The sequence below is a fragment of the Temnothorax longispinosus genome, chromosome 11, assembly GCF_030848805.1.
Source record: "Temnothorax longispinosus isolate EJ_2023e chromosome 11, Tlon_JGU_v1, whole genome shotgun sequence".
Lineage (NCBI taxonomy): Eukaryota > Metazoa > Arthropoda > Insecta > Hymenoptera > Formicidae > Temnothorax > Temnothorax longispinosus.
The window spans coordinates 19,051,550-19,076,653 of record NC_092368.1 but is presented as its reverse complement, the minus strand read 5'-3'; the positions used below and the strand labels follow the sequence as shown (position 1 = coordinate 19,076,653).

At 35.0% G+C, this 25,104-nt stretch overlaps 2 protein-coding genes across 6 annotated transcripts in view; one reads left to right on the top strand and one right to left on the bottom strand.

Moving 5' to 3' along the window:
- The first annotated feature begins 5,025 nt into the window (after positions 1 to 5,025).
- On the top strand, positions 5,026 to 8,388 carry LOC139821435 (acyl-CoA Delta-9 desaturase-like). Its single transcript, XM_071792434.1, has 5 exons — positions 5,026 to 5,170; positions 7,107 to 7,237; positions 7,317 to 7,522; positions 7,777 to 7,962; positions 8,097 to 8,388. The coding sequence occupies exons 1-5, from the start codon at positions 5,026 to 5,028 to the stop codon at positions 8,386 to 8,388; spliced, it is 960 nt and encodes a 319-aa protein (XP_071648535.1).
- Positions 8,389 to 18,069: 9,681 nt separating this feature from the next.
- The window catches only part of LOC139821724 (fibrillin-1), a 28,944-nt gene continuing 21,909 nt past the window's right edge, over positions 18,070 to 25,104 (bottom strand). For all 5 annotated transcript variants that reach the window (XM_071793002.1, XM_071792998.1, XM_071792999.1 and 2 more), the window contains 12 exons: positions 24,789 to 25,067; positions 23,427 to 23,852; positions 22,854 to 23,102; positions 22,543 to 22,746; positions 22,341 to 22,466; positions 22,037 to 22,276; positions 21,585 to 21,757; positions 21,282 to 21,476; positions 20,652 to 20,756; positions 20,403 to 20,555; positions 20,141 to 20,341; positions 18,070 to 20,049 (listed from right to left, as the gene is read on the bottom strand). In XM_071793002.1, the coding sequence (XP_071649103.1) occupies positions 19,837 to 20,049; positions 20,141 to 20,341; positions 20,403 to 20,555; positions 20,652 to 20,756; positions 21,282 to 21,476; positions 21,585 to 21,757; positions 22,037 to 22,276; positions 22,341 to 22,466; positions 22,543 to 22,746; positions 22,854 to 23,102; positions 23,427 to 23,852; positions 24,789 to 25,067 (2,564 nt within the window). In that variant the 3' untranslated portion in view covers positions 18,070 to 19,836. The remainder of the gene's footprint in view (positions 20,050 to 20,140; positions 20,342 to 20,402; positions 20,556 to 20,651; positions 20,757 to 21,281; positions 21,477 to 21,584; positions 21,758 to 22,036; positions 22,277 to 22,340; positions 22,467 to 22,542; positions 22,747 to 22,853; positions 23,103 to 23,426; positions 23,853 to 24,788; positions 25,068 to 25,104) is intronic.

The window sequence follows — 25,104 nt, the reverse complement described above, 5'->3', positions numbered from 1 at the left end:
CATCAAATAACTTACACATTTTTTAAGCAGAAACTGGTAACTCTTTCACCGATTCTCGCAAAATTCAAAACATTTTCCCTTTAAGGTGATTGGGCCATGTACCATATGAGTCAATATAAGGGCTAAATTTTATTTTAAGAAAAACCATTTTTATGGATATATTCTAGACACTTGTATAATTACTGGTTTTATAATGTAACTTTTCATTCGATTACGTATCAATTTATCTACTGATAAATGTAAACAGTTCAAGATTTGACTTCAGTTGACATTCGTACAAGAGAAATGTCGCGACATTGCATCTCTTCGCTGTGGGCAGCTATCATGAGAGTGCCATGTGTTTGAGTGAGGTTATGTATTGTGTTTATGTTGAAAAATAATGGAAGGTAACAAACAATTTCGATAACGGGAGATTTGCTTGCAAAAGAATAGTGCTGTGGAAAGAAAACACTACACGGCGCGGCGTTGCTACTTGTTCACGTCGCGTACAGCTGATCGAAAGGCCGACAAGAAACGCGACGATTCATCAACTTTTGATTGAATTTTTGGCCTTATTACACGTCAACGTCGTTTTGTCTTATACTTAACAAGTGCTAGAAGAATCAAATAATGTTATTTTTAGTTTTTTGAACTTGTTTCTTTACAGACAGTGAGTGAAATTCTCGAAAAATGTATGTTTCTGGTACAATTCCCCATAAAACCTATGTTAAAAATGCCAACTTTGAGATTTAATATCTCAAAAACTAGACGTCAGATCTTCTCAAAATTGCAAATTTAAGCGTATTTAGGTTTTTTTTATAACATGTATTTAATCCGGATTATTTTCTTTGACATGCTCTGATGCCCAATTACCTTAATGATACTCTATATAAGATTACATATATAAGTTATACACTTTTTAGGCAAAAATCGGTAATCCCTTCACCGATCCTTGCCAAATTCAACATCAACCTACCTTTAATGATACTCTATCCATAAAATAAAAATTAAGCTCGATATTTTAAAATTTGCGGAAATTAGAGTAATCATGTAGATTTTTTTAGATAGAAATCGATAACCCCTATATTATTATTCATGCATATATAATTCTTTAAGATTTGGTTAATCAGTTTTTGAGTTATAGAAATTTCGGTAAATTTGGCACACACACGCACACACACACACACACACACACGCGCGCGCGCGCGTAAACACATACGACATTTATAAAAATTGCGATTTTTCAACGTTTTAAAACATTCTGAACACATTGGTATCAAAAACTAGAAAAACAATTTTTTCTTCGGTCTTTTTTCTACCCCTATTTCATATGTAATTCTTTAAAAATTGATTGATTAGACCTAGCTTTATATCCAATCAAAAATATCCATATACGAGGTTTATGAAAACAAAGCTTCTTTGAGGAAGCAATAATTATTAATAAAATAAAACAAAAAGGCAAAAATAAAATAAAATAATATTAATGGTTAATTCTAATAAATTATTTAAGCATCTTTTAACGAACAATAAAATTTTACATTATAAATTTTTGTTGCTTCTCTGACAATGAGTGAGATACCTTCGTCGTTTCAGTTTCTAAAACTGCATTTATACAGCAGATATCAGAGCTTCAGCATCCTGCCTTGGCCTTTTTATTCCACGTTTACTACGTGGCATGGTATTAGCTATAATACAAACAAATATAACTTCCAATTACTTTAGCTGTTAATAAAAATGGAAAAAATTGTAGTTAAACAAATAATTAAAAGTTATATAAAGATAACAATCAGCTAATATACTTTTAGAATAGCGTTCCAAGGTACATACATGGAAATCAATTTCTAATAAAAAATTAGTTAACAGCTTATAGGTTATAAATGAGGTTATAAATAATTTACTACATTATTCTACATATTTGACACATTTTTACTAGCCTTGGGTGATAACTATATCTTTTATTATAAAAAAATTACAAATACACAGTACAAATCTCAATAAATTTACTTTACGCGTCATAAAATACAAAAGTCGATATAATTTACGTGTAAATAATCGCAACGACACAAAACTACAGATTTAAAGAGATTATTGAATAACTCAACAATTAGTACTATAAACTATTGCCAGATGCGAACACTATTCGATTATGACAGAGTGTTCCAACGTACAGCTGTACCCAAGATACAGCACCTTCCCTTACAATGTAATTTTAAAATTTTATTTTTTACGTTAAAAACTATTTGTACTCACTTATTTTAAAGACTATTTGTACTGTTTTTATAAATAAAGTAACTTTTGAAGTTAAATTACTAAATATTTTTCTATGTGGCACCATATGGTTGGGTAATATGCTACTTTGCAACACTTTTGTATTTCTTTTTAATAGTAAACGATCAAAATATTTTATTAAAATCATATACAAATAACAGATAAAAGAAGGAAAAAGGAGACCAGTATGCAAAGATACTTCAAAGAGAAAGAAAAATAGGAAAAAAATCAAATTTTTGTTAAGTGTAGCATATTCTCCTCAGTTATCCTAATGTTAATCAGCCAGATTAATCATATTTCAGTCATAATAAATAAATCATGATCGATGTATAACGCACCTACTTCGGACCTAAATTAGAATATGACGTGCTGCTCGTCGATTTTGTTGATTTGTCATGCGAGCACAGTGCCACCAATATCGTAGGCAGTCTCTTTCTCTTTTTAAGCATCGCCAATAATATATAAGTATTGCGCATAGTATTGGTCGCAGTTCTTTGGTAGTCATCATTGTCCACACACCGATGGGGAAGTTTCCCAACGGCTCTACTGAAGTCTCTACGAAAAAGACAGCAATTGCATAAGAGACTCACGTCTTTCTATCTCTGCCGGTCTCCAGAAAAAACCAGTCGCGAAAGCTTACGAAGAGGTAGGTCGATGTTCATTCATGCTCCGTGTTTGTTCTGTATTATTGTATTTAAATAAATTTTGTTTTATAATGTTACCTACGAATATTTATTATTGGTACGTACATCGAGTTGTAAATATGTTTCCATTGAAAACAATTGGTAAAGATTCTCGATAAATTCAAAAAAGGTTAATGTGGCTTATATAAGAGTCGATTTTATATAAATCGTATAAATTAATTTATTATTCTTCTTCAAAAAGTCCGGACGTTTTAGACATTGAAATATTCCTCTCCAAGCGCTTAGTCTCTGAGATGGCACATATAAAATTACAGAAGAATAGTCTTAACTTACAAACAGATACTGAATTTTTACACCATGCATATGTTTTAATCTTAAATAAACTGCAAACCATGCCCATTGCTACTACTCGTTTTTAGTCACTTTTAATTTTTTGGTAATTTTTTTGTAATTTTGGTTTTTTAATTTCAGTTTTTTTTTATATTATACATATTTTAACTTATTTATTTATCTGTTTTCTTTTTTACCATTGACTCATCTCGTTTGTTTGTTTTTTCTTTATTTTGTGACTTTAAACATTACGTGGTAGTGTCTTAAACTTGACAGTGACTTATTTTTCACTGTTTGATTTAAAACAATGACTTATCTTGACATTAAACATTTCGTGGTAGTCGTTCGTTGTAGACCGTTTAACATGATGATAGTCTTCTGACTTCTTATGTAAAGTACATTGCTGTACAACGAACACACTAATGACTAAGATTTTATTTTTGCATTCTCCTGATTCAGGGTGAGTTGTTTCGTGTAGCTATAAATAATATTATAAAACTAATATGTCATGTACATTTCATAGATAATGACGTTAAACACCATACGTCCGCCATCTATTTTTGAAAAGGTCAACTTTCCGACCTACCAGTCTCTAAGCAATCATCTTCAGTGAAACGGAGATCGTAAGAGAATTTAATTGTCACGCCGCTGAGGCGATGGCTCAATTTGGAGCCGGAACGTCCGGACTTTTTGAAGAAGAATAATTAATTAATTTATACGCACATTTGCATCGACTCTTATAGCCACATTAACCTTTTCTGTTCTATTGAAATTTCGGTCAAGAAGGAATGCCACTCTACTAGACTCAAAATATTTAAAATTTAAATGTGTTCGGAATTATACTTGCAATTTCGAGACAATTTTTGTGAGCTAGATATCTATAATACTTCTGTTTCCTTGCCTCTTCGCTCGGTCAATGAGCCCTACAAGTGACGAGTGCGCTGCTCAAGCATAAGACTGTCACATGTCCGCAGGAACTTGCGAGAGGCGCTCTTCCTAATTACTATCTAGGCTGCGTTCAGAAATTCAACCTAGGTAACTATAAGCTATAGTTTACTAAATATACACTATAGCATTAGAGTTACCAACGTATGCCTAGGTGTAATTTCTGAACGCACCCTTATTTTTATTGAATTTCTGATAAATTTATATATATATATATATATGTAGGTCCGGAAGTATGTTCCGGGACTTTTATTTTTTTACATCGGTATATTCCAGGACATTTGGCAGTTTCCAGGACTGTCCTGGAAAAAATTCATGTCCTACGGCACGTTTCGGGACAATTTTTGAATCTGATTACATATATATGCGTTATATTCCAGGACTGTACATTTCAAAAAACGTAAACAGTCCCGGAACATACCTCTAGACCTACATATATATATATATATATATATATATACGCTGGCAATATATTTTGTATTATAATTACAAATAACAATAGCTCTGCACGTCACCCATTTTATTATGAAGGTACTACTGCTAACGCGTTTTTTTTTTTTTTTTTATATTCCTGATAAGCCTATTCGATAAGCCTAAATCGAAAAAAAAAAAAACAATTTTTGATTTTATCTGAGCAATGGGAAATTACATAATATGAAAAGATCATGATCTTTTGAATCGTTTATAATAACTGGAGTTATAAAATGATATTTAACTAATGTTTATACGATCTCGGTAGTTATAACTACAGATGTTATTAAACCCGATTAATGGTGAACGTATAAACATCTTATAAAACTATTTTTTTATTTTTTTAGGACTCCTTTTGTGTGTGTGTTGGACCACAAAAATTTATACAATGGAAATTTATACAAAGACGAAAGGCTGGTTCAAAACGGATCTGAAGTGGTTTAATATCATATCTATTAGTCTTGTTCATTTATACTTCATCTATGCCTGTTTTACTTTTAAATTTCTCGAAAATCTGAAGACAATCGCTTGGGGTGAGTATCATTTAAAAAATTGTTTGTTAATTTGATTCTTTTTAATATTCTGAAAAATACGTATAACAAAAAAGTAAACTATAGTCCGTTAGGAAAGTACCCATTTTTCATAATTTTATTATAGGATTAAATGTCTTAAACATAACAATTTGATTAAAATTGCATCGCACATTTATTAAACATTTTGATTATCATTATTTAAAAATTGTGCAAATTAGAAATTTGCACTTGGCTTCCTCATAGAGGAAGTAATGTCTAATACACATTGGCATCGAAAACTCAAAAAACAACGATTGATTAGTTTTATATGCGAGCTTTATACTCTCTAGCTTTAATGCTCTAGCTTTATATGCGAGCAAAATTATGGATTTTTGATCGCTTATAAAGCTGGATCTAATCAACCAAATCTTAAAAAATTATATATGAAATAGGGGTAGAAAAGACTGAAAAATATAATAAAATGAGAAATTGATTGATATCTCCAAATTTGCAGAAGTTAGAGCAACCATGGACATTTTTAAAAAAATTTAAAATTTAAATTTAAAAAAAGAACCCCTTGAGTATTGATTATTAGCCATTTTTATTAATTCTATTATATTCTTCAGTTTTTTCTACCCCTATTTCATATATAATTCGTTAAGATTTGGTTGATTAGTTCTGGAGTTATAGAAATTTCAGTAATTTTGGCACATACCCACATACACACACACACACATACATACATACAGACATTTTTTAAAATTACAATTTTTCGACGTTTTAGAACATTCTGAACACGTTCAAAAAAACAATTTTTTTTTTTTCCGAAAACGAAGTTTTCTCTATGAGGAAGCAAACAAGACAAAGTCGATTTCAACGATTTCTGAAACGGACAACAGTTGATTGAAATAAACGATTGAAGAGAACATTCAATACAAGCTTAACAGCACATATAGTTTAAAACTTCTTATTTCTATTGATACAATGGTCTAGTTTACACCGTGCGTTTAGGCCGCGACCTATACCTTATATTCAACCCAAACACGATAGGTCGCGACGATGTAAACAGTTGCGACTTCTCTTGGGTCAGATCTCTTTTTCGCGTGCCCTGACCTAAATTAGGCCACATGACGTAACGCGTGTAACGCAGGTGATCTAAAGATCGCCTAACTTCGACTCTCGACAAACTAATGGCAAATAGGTAGTAATTCGCCGTAAGTTCCGTGGATTCTTGTATTCACGCGGAACAAAGAACACGCCAGGGATGACTAGCTCTTAACAACAGCTAGTAGATGAAATAATAGACCAAGACTTCGCGGAATAAATGACGAAGATGCAGATGACCGGTTATCTTTGTTTAGAAAATCGATAGACAGTAATAATAATATTATCAAAACATAAACGCGAAACTGAAACGCCGTTGCGATCCTCTTGATAAATATCGTATTACACCTCACGCTATGACGATCAGCAGTATTGATAAATTAAGAATAATAATATTCTGGAACATTTGTGATTTCGAGCATTCGTAATTTCGAACAATATACATTTAAGAAGACATTAAAAAAAAAAAAAAATAATTCCAGATTGATTTTCAACTTCCCACGGGTCTACCCTGACAATATCTATATATATATATAAAAGTCATTAAAATTGGTGAAACCGCCACTAATGTAAATAATTATAATAATTAATATAAAAATTAACAGCGTATTTGATACAGGTCAAGTAGGACAATTTAAATTTTATATGCTTTTTTTCGAAAGTCTCTAGTTTTACAGTCAATAGAATGCATATAGCATTGTAGACAATAATCCATATCTAAAATGTTATAAAAGATTAATTGTACCAATAACCGGAGCTACTTGTACAATCGCGAGATACGTTAATTATTCCCATGCGTTTTCATGAGCATAACAAATGTTATTAAATTGTGCTGTTTTTTTTTTATTTTAAGTATATATTATGTATATAATGGGAGGAAAAGGCATCATCGTTGGTGCTCATCGTTTATGGTGCCACCGATCTTACAAGGCAAAATGGCCGTTTAGAATTATACTTGTCGTTTGCTACGCTTCGGCCGGCATGGTAATCGAATGCTTATAATTACCTTTTTGTGTAGTGCAAAACGGAAGAATTTTTCTTAACAATTATTATTTTTTTCTAGAACAGTCTTTATGACTGGGTGCGAGATCATCGAGTGCATCACAAATATACGGATACAGACGCAGATCCGCACAATAGTAAACGAGGATTCTTTTTCTCCCACGTAGGCTGGCTGATGATGAAAAAACATCCGGAGGTGATCCGAAGGGGTCTTGAGATTAATATGAGCGATATATTGGCCGATCCTATCGCCGCATTTGGTTGCAAGTAAGTTTGCGCAGAGAATGAATAATTAAATACGCAAGATGCTTTCATATTAAAAAAAAACAAAAGAGAACAAGAGGAAATTTATTCCCATTTATTTGATTCAGCTTGAAAATAAGTATTTATTATTCCGATGTTTTTCTGCAGTCTTATTTTAGAAAATCTTTTTTTACGAGGGTTTTCTCGCAAGATATAATGCGTAACGATACGTAAAATAAGAAAACTGCATATCGTAATTAATTTATGATATTTCGCAGATATCATTCGATACTCACATTTATCTTCGCTTTCCTGCTTCCGGTGATGGTACCTGTGTATGGATGGAATGAGACTTGGTATAGAGCCTTCATATCGCAGGTTATTCTTCGTTATACTATCATTTTAAATGCTACATGGAGCGTCAATAGTGTGGCTCATCTCTGGGGCTCAAAGCCATATGATATGTAAGCACATAATTATAAGATTCAAATTATTTACAATTATTCATACATATAACAAATTTGATCAAAAGAAATCTCCGAGCTTTTGCTATTCTGTGTCACCTCAAGTAATTTTGCTTTGGTTATTTTAACGGCAGGCACATAAATCCAACAGAGAACCGATGGGTCAACATTATGACGAGCGAAGGATGTCATAATTATCACCATGTTTTCCCGTGGGATTACAAGGCTTCCGAATTTTGTAATTATTTCAAATATAATCTCGCCACGTTATTCATAGATTCGTACGCGATGATCGGATGGGCGTACGATCTGAAACAACCGTCACAGGAGCTCGTGAAAACTATCGTAATGAAAAAGGGTGATGGGAGTCATCCCTTGTACCGTGCTGTGCCACATCCAGCCAATAAAATTGAAGATTTACAATAATCGACCATTTAGGCGCTATCGGCGTTTAAAAGTCAAAATAAGGTGTACGTTATTTCGGTACTACTGTAGGACAGTGGATTTCGGTGAAATTGATTGAAACTTCGGAAATAGACAGTTTATGTAATGCTGATCGACAGTTATAATGAGCAAGATTCACAATAATCGACTAAGCGCTATATGAGCGTTCGAGAGTGAAAATAAGGTGTTATTTCAATAATTTGATATAAAATAAGGTGTTATTTCAATAATTCGTACGCGATGATCGGATGGGCGTACGATCTGAAACAACCGTCACAGGAGCTCGTGAAAACTATCGCAATGAAAAAGGGTGATGGGAGTCATCCCTTGTACAGTGCTGTGCCACATCCAGCCAATAAAATTGAAGATTTACAATAATCGACCATTTAGGCGCTATCGGCGTTTAAAAGTCAAAATAAGGTGTACGTTATTTCGGTACTACTGTAGGACAGTGGATTTCGGTGAAATTGATTGAAACTTCGGAAATAGACAGTTTATGTAATGCTGATCGACAGTTATAATGAGCAAGATTCACAATAATCGACTAAGCGCTATATGAGCGTTCGAGAGTGAAAATAAAGTGTTATTTCAAATTAATTTCAAATTAATTTGAAATTAATTTGAAATTAATTTGAAATTAATTTGAAATAACACCTTATTTTCACTCTCAAACGCTCATATAGCGCTTAGTCGATTATTGTGAATCTTGCTCATTATAACTGTCGATCAGCATTACATAAACTGTCTATTTCCGAAGTTTCAATCAATTTCACCGAAATCCACTGTCCTACAGTAGTACCGAAATAACACCTTATTTTGACTTTTAAACGCCGATAGCGCCTAAATGGTCGATTATTGTAAATCTTCAATTTTATTGACTGGATGTGGCACAGCACTGTACAAGAGATGACTCCCATCACCCTTTTTCATTGCGATAGTTTTTACGAGCTCCTGTGACGGTTGTTTCAGATCGTACGCCCATCCGATCATCGCGTACGAATCTATGAATAACGTGGCGAGATTATATTTGAAATTTCACCGAATTCCACTGTCCTACAGTAGTTCCGAAATAACACCTTATTTTGACTTTTAAACGCCGATTATGGGACAGTGGATTACAATGTATTATTCTGCAGAATCACACAACTTTATTTTTTTATTAATACAAAAATATGTATATTTTTGTTAATAACTTTTGTTAATAAGAAAAAATATCAATTTTCTAATAATAATTACAATACTTTACGTATAAACGATAACTACACGGAGAAAATTTTATGTTAAATTTTACTATGCTGCCGCACCAACTGCGGACCATCAAGACGCTCAAGTTTAAATGCTATAGTCTTATAGTAAAATTATGTCCATAGCATTTAGTGATACGATCATAGCATTATTATAGCATTGAATGCTATGATCGTAGCATTAAATGCTATGGACATAGTAATTTTACTATAAGACTATAGCATTTAAACTTGGGCGTCTTGATGGTCCGCAGTTGGTGCGGCAGCATAGTAAAATTTAACATAAAATTTTCTCCGTGTATAAAACTATTCCTGTTGCATAATTTTTAATATTTCTTTAATGCGTTCTTAGTATGCGTTTCTCGCTATGATCAACCAACGAATTAATACGACAAAGTGTAAATGAGAGAGCTAAGTACTTTTTACTTAATATATAGATAGCACAGTACTAAAAATTGTAATTCAGATTATAACATTGATACTAATATATTATGTACTTGGTTAATTGCATTGATCTCACGTCTATTTTTGAACGAAGTTAATTTTAGACATCTATTATTTTTTCCAAAATCTACATATATATAACTAACTACATATATACTTTGGTTTGTTATGTACTTGGCGGACTTTTTTTCTTTTGTAAAGACATTTTGTTAAGATTGCATTACTGGTGTGCACCAGTTCAGGAAGTTCTTCAAAACGGAACACACGTATAAATGTTTTTTCAATGGCCACGTTCAGCAGAACATTTATTTTGCAACTGTTGGAAGTTTTTTAAGCTCAGATTTGTCCGATGACAAATAGATTAAGACCGGTAGGACAAAATTAATTTAAGTAAATAAGTGGATCTATGTGCATGGATAAAATGATTTATTTTATGCAATAATAAAATTATAGTGTAATATAAATTTGAATATTTCAAAAAAGGCTATTAAAGCTATTATATATATAGATAAAGTAAATTATAATTTCGAAAGGAAAAATTTAACAAATAGGTATTTTTGTTAACTGTAGAAACGTAAAAAATACGTTTCTTAAATCATGACTTCAAAAAGATTTTTGTTCAAACGTTTCTTAATGGTTCTTTACAGTTATGAAATTATAATATGTATACGTTCAAAAAACGTATATGAAACTAATATGTGCTACCTGGGTTATATATCTCAAAAGAAAGTTTCGCGCGGGCTTAAAAGCTACTTAGTAATATTTGCAAGTAAAAATAATGAAAATTATAGTACGTAGTTATAAAAATGTTCGCGCGACGTGTCCGGAGCGCGCATTGTGTTTTACGGCTTTCATAAAATCTGAACGCTCAGTGCTCTTAAACAAGAAAGTGAATAAGATAATTATTAATCTACACATGTTTGGTTATTGTTGGAACTAGAATTATAAAAAACGGATTATTTTTCAAGTAATTTTCAGGCGTGTAAAAATTTTATTCGAAAAATCGCCATAAAAACGATAGTTTTACTTACTTTAGAAATAAAATGAAAAAATTAATATATTTTAATTCCGCTAATTCCAACGATAGAGAGATATATTTCAAATATGTAGCTACATGCTGAAGCCGCTTGGCTCAATTTGTCTAAAATCGTGGGAGCCTATTTTTGAAAAATGTTTTGAGAAGGTTTCGAGTATAATTTAATTATATATTTCTAGTACTCACGTAAGTTTCAGCGATAGCAATTGGCGATATAGAAGGCCATATAGAAAGCCTTTTTTAACCATGAACAAATGTATATAATAATTCTGCGGCTTCTGCACGTCGATATTTGCACCAACTTTCGGCACCGGCGAGATATATGTACATATAAGACATACTGCTCGTTCTCGTCAGTTGAACATAAATGCTTAAATGTATTTTTTATGGCATTTTTCATGCTTTCCACACTGTCACGGTATTTTCTAACTTTTACATTGTCCACAATGTTTTCTAACTGCTAGTCCATAATAGTTTGAGAGCTCACTAATTAAATTTATTGTTGGCGCTCCTCTCTTAAATTTTTCTTTTTTCTTTCAACATTGAAAACCGCTCCAGAGCCTTTCGAACCTGCTTAACCGGCACATGTTCCGCGATGACGGGTAGCACAGATCTGAAATTGTGGATCGAACGTAAAATACCACCGCCCCATGAGTAGAGCAGAAACTCTCCTCTGAAATGTTGCATTTCTCTTGGAGCCCCATGGCAAACTGCATGAGTTCGTCTTTCAGCATCTGGTAGGATGACGCAATGGTGGATGCGTTGTGTGAAGATGGACCGTCAGCAGACACGGTGGCGTCCGCATTTGCATTCAGCCGATTAACAGCGGCGTCCAAATAAGTGCAGAGTAATACCAGAGCCACCTCGGATGGCCTGAGGCTCGCGCAATTACCGTCGCAAGCCACCATTTCCAATCTGAGGATGAATTCGGACTCCTTGATGATGTTGGCCTACACATCACCGAGATGCATTATTTGCTTCGCCACCGCGTGAAACATATTGTTGAACAGCTAGAAAAGTCAAGGTGGTAGTGGACTGAGTACCGGGTACCCACTGCAACTTGTCTCGTATCACCCCCGACATACGTCTCAGGTCGTCGGCCGTGCATCGACATTGCGATTACGGCTATTACTAGCTTTATTCTATATTCTGAGTTATGGTGTAATTTTTAGCGTGACATAAACGTTTTTGATGGTGAAAAGTAATTTTTTTGATCTGTCGAAAATTTCTACTCTTTCATCGAACTTTATTCTTGCGAATCTACGCGGTAAGTGATTTTGATGAGAAATTTGATGCTCTATACGAATCCGATAATAGTTTTTTGCATATTTTTAAAATTTGTATATTTTTGAAGTGACAAAAGTGAAAAACGGACGTTCGGGTCAAAGTCCACACCACGCCGTTTTATCGGTTTCCAATAACAAACGATGCTTATCATGCAGCTTTATATGGCCCATGACAAATGTGTATTACGCACGTCTAATCGCGAATTTACTTAACGCGCATAAATTGTTTTTCATAGATGAGTTTAGATGAAAATAATTGAATATTCAACAATTTTTGTTCTCATTATTTCCAATGATTGTTTTAATTCCGCATTTTTGTACTTTCTAAATACACGATAAACAATGTATGTTTAGTTTCAGACAATACAAAATAAGTTCCAGATCAATTTGTGTCGATCAGGCAAAGTGTCGAGTTTGCCCCGGCATTTTTCAATTTGAAAATTTGTCTTTGTGTTACTTTTCCTTTCCTGGGGACAAAACTAAGCAACGTACAAAAACTTCCTGAAGCAATTTTGTACCTGAAGGAACACTCTTTAAATGTGTACTATTAAATTTGCTTGAAAATTTTATTTAATTGTTAAAAATTTTTGTTAATTGTTAAAAAATGCCTTTGAAAAAATCGTGTCGATCGAGTTTGCCCCGGTCTCTTCTACCATGTTTTTTCAAAGACAAGTTATTTTAACTTCTTCCATAAAAAAGGGTAGGGGTAAGGGGGGGAGAGAATTAGGTGACGAATTGCTAATTTTTCTAAACTAATAGGTAACGAGTTGATACTAAACTCATTAAAGGCTTTAGATAATAATGAATAATTTCTTGTAGTTTGATTTCAATCTGTTCACAAAAATGAATAATATAATAAAAAATATGTTTCAGATGCACTCATATGTAATTTTTTAGTGTTTGTTTATAAGAATTGCATAAAATAACATACTAGCATTTTTCATTTTTTGCAATACAACATTTTTATTACATGAAAAAAATAAATACAATGACTGCGAGTAAGATGACGAACGTCATGCGTGTGCAAGATAACGTATTCGTAAATGCAGTTATAATTGTTAATGTGGATTGTAACTGCGTCAAATTAGTTAGTTTTTTAATATTGGTTACCTGTGTAAACAAAAATCTTACCATGTGCATTTCACTGAGTTTTTTGTTTTTTATTTTTCTTTTATTGCGTTGAAAGTGGAAATATAACACCAAAACAATATGAGAAGTTTATTACAATAAAATAAATTTTTTTATTCGTAAAAAAGTATATTTTTAACCTAATTTGAGTTTTTGTTATCTTACTCACTACTAAAAGACTGCAGCTTACCCGCATATACTTAGGGGCAAAATGACGAAAACGACACGTTCTTAAAAATTGTAAATTTTTAAAAATTCTAATTTATTTAACAGTTTTTAAATTTTTACAGTTTATACAAAAGGCTTTAGTAAATCTTAGAGGGAAAAAAACAAAAAACATTTTTACATTCTCACAGAAATTAGGAAAAATCGGCAATCCTTAAGGTCGTCATCTTACCCCCCTTTCCCCTATTGATTAATCTTCGGTAGTTTTAAATTGATTATGTAATTGTACTATTCTAACTTTAGTTTGAGACTGCGTTTCAAGACCGTAATCAACGGCACGTGATTTGCTAAGTTGAAGAAATTTACATAAATTTATAACGATGGGCCCCAGAAACGCATCGCTTCCCGGCGACCACCGGCCGGAGGCCGCCCGACCGAACACTAGTCGGGCGAGGACCCATTCTTTTAATTGTTCGCAAATTAAGATCGTTTGCGCGAGCAATTAGCGGCGCACACGATCTTAATTTGCGAATGATTAAAAGAATGTAGGCGCACCGCGCCCTGTCTTCGCCCGACTGGTGTTCGTGAATTTGTATATATATATACAAATTCACGAGAATAATATTATTGGGCACAAAAGATCCAACCCGACCGTACAAAGGCTTATTCCTATCTATTTGTGTTATTTATTACATATCGGTCAAGATTACTTATATTGATGTTTATTAATCTTTTTATTGTTGTTGTCACCTATAGGCGATTGATTTAATTCAGTCATCCTACTATTGTCACCTAAAAGCATATTTTGTCATCTACATTGTATAACTAAATATTGTTTATGTTTCATGTCTTGTGCTTAAAGTTTATGTTATCATAATATTAAATAAAAGAAAGGAATTGATCTAAATGTTTTCTTAATTGCAAAATAATTCAATCTTTGAACGACTATAGGGGAGACCGGGGCTATTCGTGACACTGCTGAAATTTTGTCGCGGGCCTAACTTTAAAATGCTTGCTGCTAGAAACCTGTAATATCAATCACAGATGTTTCTTAGTGTCCTCTAGGTACCAACGGAATGGCATTTGCGTGTCAACCATTTTTCTCTCTCAGTGACAGAAAGTTTGATTTCAAGTGCTCAAAGTAAATTTTTTCAAATCCCAAAAATTTGTTTTCTCGCCGAATAAAATAATAAGAGATCCGAAACGGTAAGTTGTATTCAGTCACTCGACTTCACTAAGCATAATGCATGAGTAGATTTTATGGTATTCTTTCTTATCTGTAAGTCACGGATCATGAATAAGGAAAAATCACGCCGGGGCATTTCGTGACACGAGCAATCGGGGCAACCAAAAACGCCGCGAATAAGCGTTCAAAGGAAAAACCAATTTGCAGGGGCCGCGGACGCCTTCGAGAAGTGGTTTCCCGTAATCGAATGTGAGCAATTAAGGCAATTAATGGAACAGGCGTTACATTTTTCCTCATAATTTTTTATACATATAATATGTAAATTCTGACAAATAAAGGCTTTCAAATTATAAAGTAGATAAAAATTGCAAAAACAAAAGAAATCTATATAATTTGTTCAATCAGAAAAAGTGTTACGTATTATCCCGTGGTTTGTCACGAATTACCCAGGCTTCGGGGCAATTCGTGACACATGACACAGCGATACATTTCTTGATATATTTCGAGACTCGTGAGAGAAAAACCTATATATTTTTTTTCTTTTAAACTAGAGAGATGGACGATTACATCGCACTAATAAAAATTTTTTAAACATTTATACGAAGCGAGAAAAAAATTCGAAACAAAAATGTGTCACGAATAGCCCCGGTTTCCCCTACATTTTCGAAAGAACCCGGCTAACAAGAAATCGGCCGTTTTTATGGCCGTTCACAACGTCGCTTTTTAAGTGTCTACTATTTGCAGAATACGCATTTTGCGCTGAAATTTTTCAGCAAAAGAGTTAATATTTAAACCACACAATTTACTCAATACTATTAATTTTGGCTAGCAGTGGAAGAAAGCCAAATTTATTTGTGACAGGTGGAACCTCGCCATTCTAGAAAATCTACGACACTATCTGTGATGTATGGCAATAAGCACGAAAGGCGTGTACAAAAGTCTATTTTCTAGAACAACATTAATACCTGAAAGTTCGATGATTGGCGTTGCTCTATGGCTGGCTTGGTCAACTTTGAGCTCCAAAGCCACTTCTCTTCGTCTATTCGAAGAGTAGGGGAAAGATTTTCCTTTGTTGGATTAACCCTAAGTATACCCGGAGACCACACCGGGGTCTCCGAGATCCCAGATAAAGTTTGAAACTCTGCCATTGGTAGAATAAGTAAATAGAGGGGGATACAGAGGACCGCCTTGTAAAAAGGTTTTGTTAATCCTGAAAACGAATAATCCCGGATTATCACGAAAAAATGTTTTTTTTGAAAAGAAAATTGTAAATGTTCTGAAAGATTACAAAAAGATTAGAGAAAAATTCCTGTTAACATAAGAGCTAAATTTGAATAAACCTGAGAGACATCAGGTTAGTTTTACCCTACTGATGATTATTAGTCATTGCGATAATAATATTGGTACGAGAGGAACAACAAGTTCGGAGATTTAGGTTTACGCATTTTGTCGGTGGTACGAAGATACAATGGGATTATATAGTGTGTTTAAGGCCGCACGTATCTTCTCTAGTTAAAAGTGACAATTATATAGGCATTATTCATTAAGCTGGATGCACAATACAAAGGTACAGGCAACGGGAACAGGAAATAGGTGAAAACATTGTGGATCCAACTTTACACAGTGTCAGCAGGCAATAGGCAACAGAAATAGGGAATAGGAACAGAATTTCCGACGTGTTGGATTTCTATTTTCTATTGCCTGTACGACGGCACGGATAAGGAGAGGATTCTTATGTTAAAAACTAAAAAATACATTTTCCTATATCTTACAATATTTGATATTTTATTATTTAATTATTCTAGAAGGTGAGCGAAGGATGTCTAGAAACTTTTCGGACCAACTGTGTATACCAATGCTTAGAAGTTCCTGGCATTCGGTTTCACAATCAAGAATTGAGATTGAGCAAATGAAATTTTGACCGAACATCTACAGCCATAATTGCGCTATGCAGTTGCAAATCTATATATACAATAAGTAGGGGGAGTCCGGGAGACTTGACCATAGAGGAGAGTTGAACCACTTCAAATATCTCGTTCAAATTTTGAACAAAGAGCTCAATCCGAGCACGTTAAAACACGTTTGTCTCACTCACAGTCGAAACGCACTACCAAGCGTCATATTGTCACGTGCTCGGATTGAGCTCTTTGTTCAAAATTTAAACGAGATATTTGAAGTGGTTCAACTCTCCTCTATGGTCAAGTCTCCCGGACTCCCCCTATGTTATTTTTACATATGCGTGTAATTCGGTTGAAGTTACTTTCTACATTATTTTCTTACTTTTTAAAATTATGACTCACTTGAAACACACATTAATCTTAACCCATTTACAAACGTTCATCTATTTTGCTTGGCCATCGAGATCATTGGACCTCATTTCTTTAGATTTTTACTTGTGGGATCAAAAGTTTTTAATATACGAAAAAAAGATTAACATTCGAATTGAATTAATATAGCACATAATGATGCACATGAACGCATAAGGAATAATTATGATGTCCTTTATGCAGTTATTGAATCTATTTTAGATTATAGTGTGTAAAGGAACTGTGCTTATAATATCACACTCTATTACTCTATTTTATAAAACTAAAATTTTAATTAAAAAATCCTACAAAAATTTAACTAAACTATTACTTTATTCTAAGATTGTCGTAATGTGATCTTAATGGCATAAATGTGTTTAATGTTTATTTTAACTGTTTTTTCTGAAAGAAAACAAAGAAAGTAGTATTTAATGATATTACATTTGATATTTTAAATCTTGAAATCCATTTGAATGTATTTGTTTCTTTTGCATCATCCGTTTCAAAACAATATTCTAAAGATATAATGCCATATTTTATTAAGGTCATTTAATCATGCAGTATACATTGTGCCGCTTAATCATGTTTATAATTGTTTTAGCGTTTAGTTAAGCAAGGTTTTGCTTATATTTTTACCCACAACATGCGACAGCATCCATATCCATAACGATGGCATAGAGCCGTCGCGAATGCCGTTGCATGTTATGGATAAAAATGTAAGCAAAACATTACCTAATTAAACGCTAAAACAATTATAAACGTGATTAAGCGGCACAATGTAAATACAAAAAAAAGACATGAAACAACATATCTGAGGATTTTTACTAACTGCCGTTTTTGTGCGAAGAAAGAGAGGAAAGCCTTTAAATAAACTCTATTCACATCTTTATTATACTGACATGTTCTTATTATACATAATTAAAATCCTTACTGTGATGTAGGCACGAAGTAAAAACATACATAATAATCAAGCGATTGTATATCGACGATATGTAATAAGAAATTCTCTTTCATATTTAAACACAGGTGTACTGATTTTGTACATGAGACTACATTCGTGCCGCGTATTATTTCAAGATAAAATTTATAAATATATAAAGCTATATCTTTTTTTTTATATATGTGTACACGTGCGTTCGCTCGCTTAAAGCTATAATAATCTAGCGTTTGTACATCTCTAGCATGTTACTTCTAATCTAATTGTATTATATTTACGTTATAGGCAGTAAATTGAGAGAACACTTGTTTCTTTTGATGACGCACAGAGAATTATTGACTTGTGAATTTCTAACTATTAATTTTTAATGCACATGGCGATTGATTAACGCCGATAGATATACTTATCAAGATTATTTCGATACGATAAATTATTGATTGTCGAAAAGGGTAAGGCGGCCTATCCACGTACGAGTTTGACTCGTAAGTTTGGCTCGGCGAGCTCGATTCGCCGGACTCGAACGTTTTTTCACCACACACGAAAGGAAAATATGCGAACTCGGTTCGTCTGACACCGAGCCTGGCTCGTGACATCCCACCCACGAACGAATAGAAACCGTGCCGAGCCGGACTTGCGAGCCAATCTCGTACGTGGATAGACCCCTTAAAGCATCGAAAGCGGATTTCATAATCCGATCTTATATTCGAGATTGTCTTAAGTACGATCTCGAATCGCTGTACGATCGTTTCATTGGCTGGAATTTTGACCCTTCTATCAATGAATGGGTACCCAGTTATTTGCTAGTTATGGCCCAGCACTGGCTGATAGAACCTTGGCCGACAATTGACTGCCGTAGCATTGGCCAAGCGTTTGTGTAACGTCTGGAAACCCCTATATGGGTTGATAGAAAGGTGAAAAATTGTGCATTGTGCATTGACAAAAGAATTAAGACCATTATAACTCTAGACTTAGCTCTCCGTCTGTATATACGTGCTTTTTGCACCGTTGTATACGTGGGTCTGTCACACGTTTGACGCTATTTTTCCTTACCTTAAAGTATTTAGAAAAATCTGAAAAAATTCACAAAACATCTGTCTACATTGTAGTTGACGATTTTATAATCGTTTTGATAATAATCATCGTTTATTTCATATTCTCTTGGAGGTTTGCAAGTTTTACAATTACGAGCAAATATTATTTTTACGCGAACGCCGTAGATCTCACGTATACAGACGGAAAGTTAAGATTTGGAATAGAAGGTCGGATTATACATATCGCTCCTAGAGCTCGATTGAACATTGGCAGTATAGAAATAACGAAGCCACCGTAAGGTGGCAGTTAATTGTGAAGAATTGTAAAGAATCGCTTGAACAATAATATATTTATTATCTGGCAGTTAAATAATGCAATTCGCACACAAGTGAACACAAAAGGCGCTCCACTACCTTTAATCTATCCTTTTCTACTTAGAAAATTCCGAACTGTCCGAGAAGATGACTCTCTCCGTTACTCATTCCCGGCTTTTACCGGCTTATTGCCATCTTGTATTTGCGTTCCTTTCTTACATACGTTGGTGCTTTTAATACTTTGCCGTAGCTTGGAGATAATTACGCAAAATTGACTAAGAAAAAGCGTTACGCAGTGTCGGGCAGTGATCTCTTCACGCAATTCGATTATGCTGGATCCTCCGACGATCGTCTATTCCGTGACTATGAGACGGATCGTGAATGTTAGCGGTTTCTCCCATTCCGTTCTCGTTGCCGTTTTGGGACGACCGTGGATAACTAAACGAAACTCGCCGGGATTTTTCAGCCGGTGCCGAAAGTGCAGAGCGGAAACGCCGCGTTCTCTGACGATCTCGAAGTGCTCGCCGTTGTTGCCCCGCGCGATAGTGTAGTCCACGTCCTCGTCCTGCGAAGTGATAACCGATCATTTTCAATCGAAAAGCTCGCAATCACGGCTAAAATTTATTCAAAATCGATTGAAATCAAGCGAAAATTACCTCGATGGCGGATTGCAGCTTGATAATCCGCATACGATGTCTCGTCTGACGAAGATTGATCTTAAGCACGTGCTCCGTTCCGTGATGGTGCCTCTTTGGCCTGACGTTTCGACGTTTTTTCTTCATCTCGCCTCTCCTCATTCTGATTCCTCCGTCCGATTTGTTCCTAGCGCCTCTTCTGTGCCGCTCTTTTCCGTTTACCTAATTCGAAAATCAACGTGTTAGCGCATTGTCGCGACGAAAAGAGAGCAAACGCATATACCTTGCATGAGAAACAGCCTTCCGTGGAAATAGTCTTGTCGTCAGCCGGCGGTATGTGATAAGGATCGGGATTGATTTGGAAAGTCGGCACGTTACCAATGTCTTCGTCGTAGCGTCCTTGGTGCGATGGATTAATAGTAGACAGGCAGTGTCCCTGCAGTGATTTTTTCGATAAATAAATAATTCTATATTTTATTAGATATTTTAAAAGTAAAATATTGGGATTTCTCGTTATGAGACGAGAACGAACCTGTCCTATTCGCTGATAGCCAGTCGGACAGCCACAGATAAATCCATTGGCTCCGTTGGAAGTACACCCAAACGCGCATGGACTTCCAAGACATCCTGCGCTCACCTTTAGAAAATAAGTTAAGAGATGTCAAAATTAAGAAAAATGGTGATATTTTCTATACTGATATATGGATTCCATTAGCAAGAATAAAGAAGTTAAATCTTCTTTGTTGCTAATTTCTATAGGTACCGAACTTTGTTCGTTCTATTCATTCTAACAAAGTCACGCTATGTCATTGTCTATAAATCCCGCCTACTTATATAGACTAATAGATGCTAGAATTTATTTTATCAACGCTTAGCAACTAAATATTCTTTATATTTCATGTTTAATGTTTATGTTATAAAATTGGATAAAAAATAAAAATCCATCAAAATATATTTTTCATTGTAAAATAATTTAACGTTTTAGCGATTTTTAATAAAAATATGCATTGGCGGGAAGTCGCCATCAACGTCATTTACCGAGTCCTTGCCACCTGTAGTGTGCATTATGGGTTGACAGTTTCCGTAGGGGAAATTAATTCGAAATATATGAAAAATAGTTTCGAATGTAAAGAATTCAAACAAAGAATTTTTTATATTTTACCTGCACACAAATCGCTAGGTTATTGTCAAACTGGTATCCATCAGGACATCCACACTTGTAACTCCCAATAGTATTGATACAAGTATTGTCTCCACAGGGCGATGTATTACACTCATTCTCGTCTATACACTGATGATGATAAATATGCTGAACAAAACCGTCTGGGCATCCACAACGGTAAGTTCCCATGAGATTCTAAAAATTTTAGGTTGTATGAATTATGGACAGAGCATGTAAATTGTTTTAGAAAAAATTTTTTTTTTTGAAAATTTTTTAGAAGAGGAGCTGGTGAGTAATTGTTACCTGACAACCGTGTTCACAATTGGTGTCGTCAGCACATTCATTATGATCCGTGCAGAATCGCCCAGTATGATCTAATTTAAAACCTCTCGGACAAATACATTGGAAACTTCCTAACGTATTGACACATTTGCCGGGTTTCGGACAAATGCCTGATTGATCGCATTCGTTTATATCTGAAAGATAATTGCATTATAAGAAATGCGTGCGCGGAAAATTATAAAATACTTAGAAGAATATTTTATAGCAGATAAACATTAATTATATATATAATAATACATATAAATTAATTATATATATACTAATATATGTATAATTAATGTTTTTTTGCTATATAAAATATTCTTCTAAATATTTTATAAAGTTATAATATATAAAATATACTATATGTATATAATACTAATGTACATATAATATTAATTTTTAATAGCACAGTAAATTAGAAGATACGTAACCATGGCACGCATCCCCCTGTTGAGTGTAGCCTTCCTGACAATCGCAAGTGTAGCTTCCCGGTGTATTTATACAATTTTGCTGACACAGGTGATTTCCGGTTGCGCATTCATCCAAATCTCTGCAGCTAATACCGTCGGGATTCAGGATAAAGCCCGATGGACAAGAACAGATGAAGCTGCCCTCGGTGTTTTGACAATTGTACTTGCAGGGTTTTGGCGTTAACTCGCACTCGTTAATATCTGCGATTTTAATTCGTTACTCATCGTCACAAGCTTAATTACTTAAATGACTGGAGAAACTTACCGATACATCGAATGCCAGACTTATCGGCCTTGTAGCCTTTATTGCAGATGCACCTGTAGGAGCCGAGGGTGTTGACGCAAAGGCCATTCCTGCAGAGATCAGGTATGGTTTTGCACTCGTCGATATCTGAAAATTTATATTAATTTAAAAATAAACAGATAGATGCAATCAAGATAACGAGATAGATAATATTATTGCGCACCTTGTCCGTCGACGGAGAATCCTTTGTCCAGACAAAGCTCGTTATAATTGTCGGAGTCTCTGGACGGACAGATCTCGCAATGCGGCCCCCAAGCCGCTCCCATCGTGCAGCAACAGTCCGCCTTCGTAACCGTGCGTAGTTCCGAGGTTCTGGCGGTGCATCTCCCGCCGATCGTTTGCAGGAAACAATAGCCGACTCTTCGGTCTGGTCATATGGAAGCACGAGCATATTTCTGTCTTCAGCATCTCGATCGCGTTCTCTAATATTTCTATTTATTATCTAAAATCGCATATCTTTATCGCGTTTCATACCGATACACGACTTTCCGTCGGCGCTTTGCTCGAAACCGTCGTAGCAGAGGCACTGGTAACTCCCCTCCAAGTTAACGCAACGCCCGTGCTGGCAGAGGCCGGAGTTGATGGAGCACTCGTTGATGTCCTTGCACTCGTCTGCCATCCCTATCTTCTGGTAGCCAGGCGGGCAAATGCACATGAAGGTGCCGATCAAATTCTTGCACTGGAATCTGCAGTCGTTCGCCGGCGTTGCGCATTCGTCGACGTCTAGAAATGAAAATTTATCGTAATCTTCTTCTTCGCAATGTAGGGTCGAGTATTAATGTCCAACTTATTGTTAGACTTGTTGGTATTACAGCAGATATAAATATTCCCTTATCAGAAGATTGCTAGCTAAAAGGAGAGTTTTTTTTTTATCTTATCTTATCTGGTCTAGAGATCCAATTGTGAATTTAAATCACCGTGTGTGAGATGAGACGCGATTTGTACTAAATTAATTTGAAAATTAAAATCAATTGCATTTCTGTTTTGTTAACAATTTGTAATAGAATTTAGTCAAACGTTAAGAAATTAACGGCGATTTCCAATTACCTACGCAATGACGGCCGTCGGGTGCCAGAGTGTATCCATACGGGCAGATGCATCGGAAGGAACCCGGCGCGTTGTGGCAACGGAAGGCGCACTGATTACCCAGCTCCAGGCACTCGTTCACATCTTCGCACACCTGATGTGCTCCGGGCGCGTATCCGTCATTGCAGGAGCACTCGAAGCCGCCGTCGATGTTGCGGCAAGTGCCGTTACCGCAGATATTCTGCACAGTCAGGCATTCGTTACTATCCACGCATCGCCTCCCGGTTTCGTCCAGCATGTATCCCGTCGGACACTCGCACCGGAACGAGCCGTCCGTGTTGATGCACTCGCCACCGGAACAGGCATCCGGCATAAACAGGCACTCGTTCAGATCGATTCCAGTGTCATCCCGCCCCGGTCCTTCCGGGCACATCCTCTTGAACTCTTCTGTATGAATATAATTGTGCATTATTCTCTTACTTTCTAAATTACTCTTACTTTCTAATTATAACGCGTACATTTTAAGTTATTAATTAATTAATTATTAATTGTTAATTAATAATAATGTAGCTCTTTCTTTGATGTCTCTCAGATTGGTTCTGATATTGAGAATTGTTTTATCTTATGTAACAAACTTTTTCACGATAAAAGAACCTTTTAATTAATTATTCTAATTTCTTCCTGAATTTTTTGAAAATATCCATTGAATACGCGGGCAGCGAAACACAAAAGTGTCTATATCCGAGTTGAATGAAGGCACGATAGTCATATTTAAAAAATCAGCTAAGTGGAACCGGATAACCTTCAACATCACACTGGTTTACTGACCTAGTTCGTTCGAAACACGTGGCATTTCTAAAACGTGACAGATAGGGGATTGGGACTAGAAGGAGAATGGAACTTACACACTCCTACTACAAATTCTCTCCTCCAATAGTAGCCTTTAACGTACTCGAAACAGCGGAGTAGCTAAATTGAATTGGATGAATATAATTGTTCGTGCATAATTCTGTTATCTTTCAGATTATGTATAATCGTAACCCGAACTTAAATTGTTAATTAATATTATTATGGCTTGTCTTTTTTCTGATATTTCTTTATCTAATATATCAAAAGTTACTATACATAATAGACTTTTTATAGTAACTGCTAATTAATTGCAATAATTTTTTTTTAAATATTTAAAAAAATTGCGACAATTTTCAAAGCAAATTAAAATTAATTTTTATTATGCTCCAATAGCCAATCACTGCTGGACTGAAAGATCTGGCCTAAAAAAATTTTTTTAGGCTGGATCTTAAGAACACTTTAACAGCCTACAAAATGGCGACCTCACGAAGAGAACTGAAAACCATAATTAATTTTTGTAGAAATATCTTTTACCGCTATTTTCGGGCGGACACTGCTCGCAGTAACGGCCCCAAGCCTTGCCCATAGTGCAGCAGCAATGCTTCTTGGTCATCCCACCCTCTCGTGGGAAGGTGCACTGGCCTCGTCTATAATTATCGTAGCATTGTTCTTCCCTCACGTCGATACACTTCAACGAGTTCGGTCTGTCACTCAACCGATATCCGACTGGGCACTCGCAAATCACCCCGCCCTCCGTATTGATGCATTGTCCGTTCTCACAAATGTCCCTTGTCTCTTCGCACTCGTCTATGTCTGTACGAATGTGAATCGCGTTTAGAAAGTATCCAAA

Bases quoted from the DNA above. Each gene is read 5' to 3' on its own strand.
- LOC139821435 (XM_071792434.1), top strand. From the start codon at position 5,026: ATGGAAATTTATACAAAGACGAAAGGCTGGTTCAAAACGGATCTGAAG. The intron at 5,171-7,106 runs GTGAGTATCATT...TTTTATTTTAAG, and splicing joins TCTGAAGACAATCGCTTGGG to TATATATTATGTATATAATG. The intron at 7,523-7,776 runs GTAAGTTTGCGC...GATATTTCGCAG, and splicing joins ATCGCCGCATTTGGTTGCAA to ATATCATTCGATACTCACAT.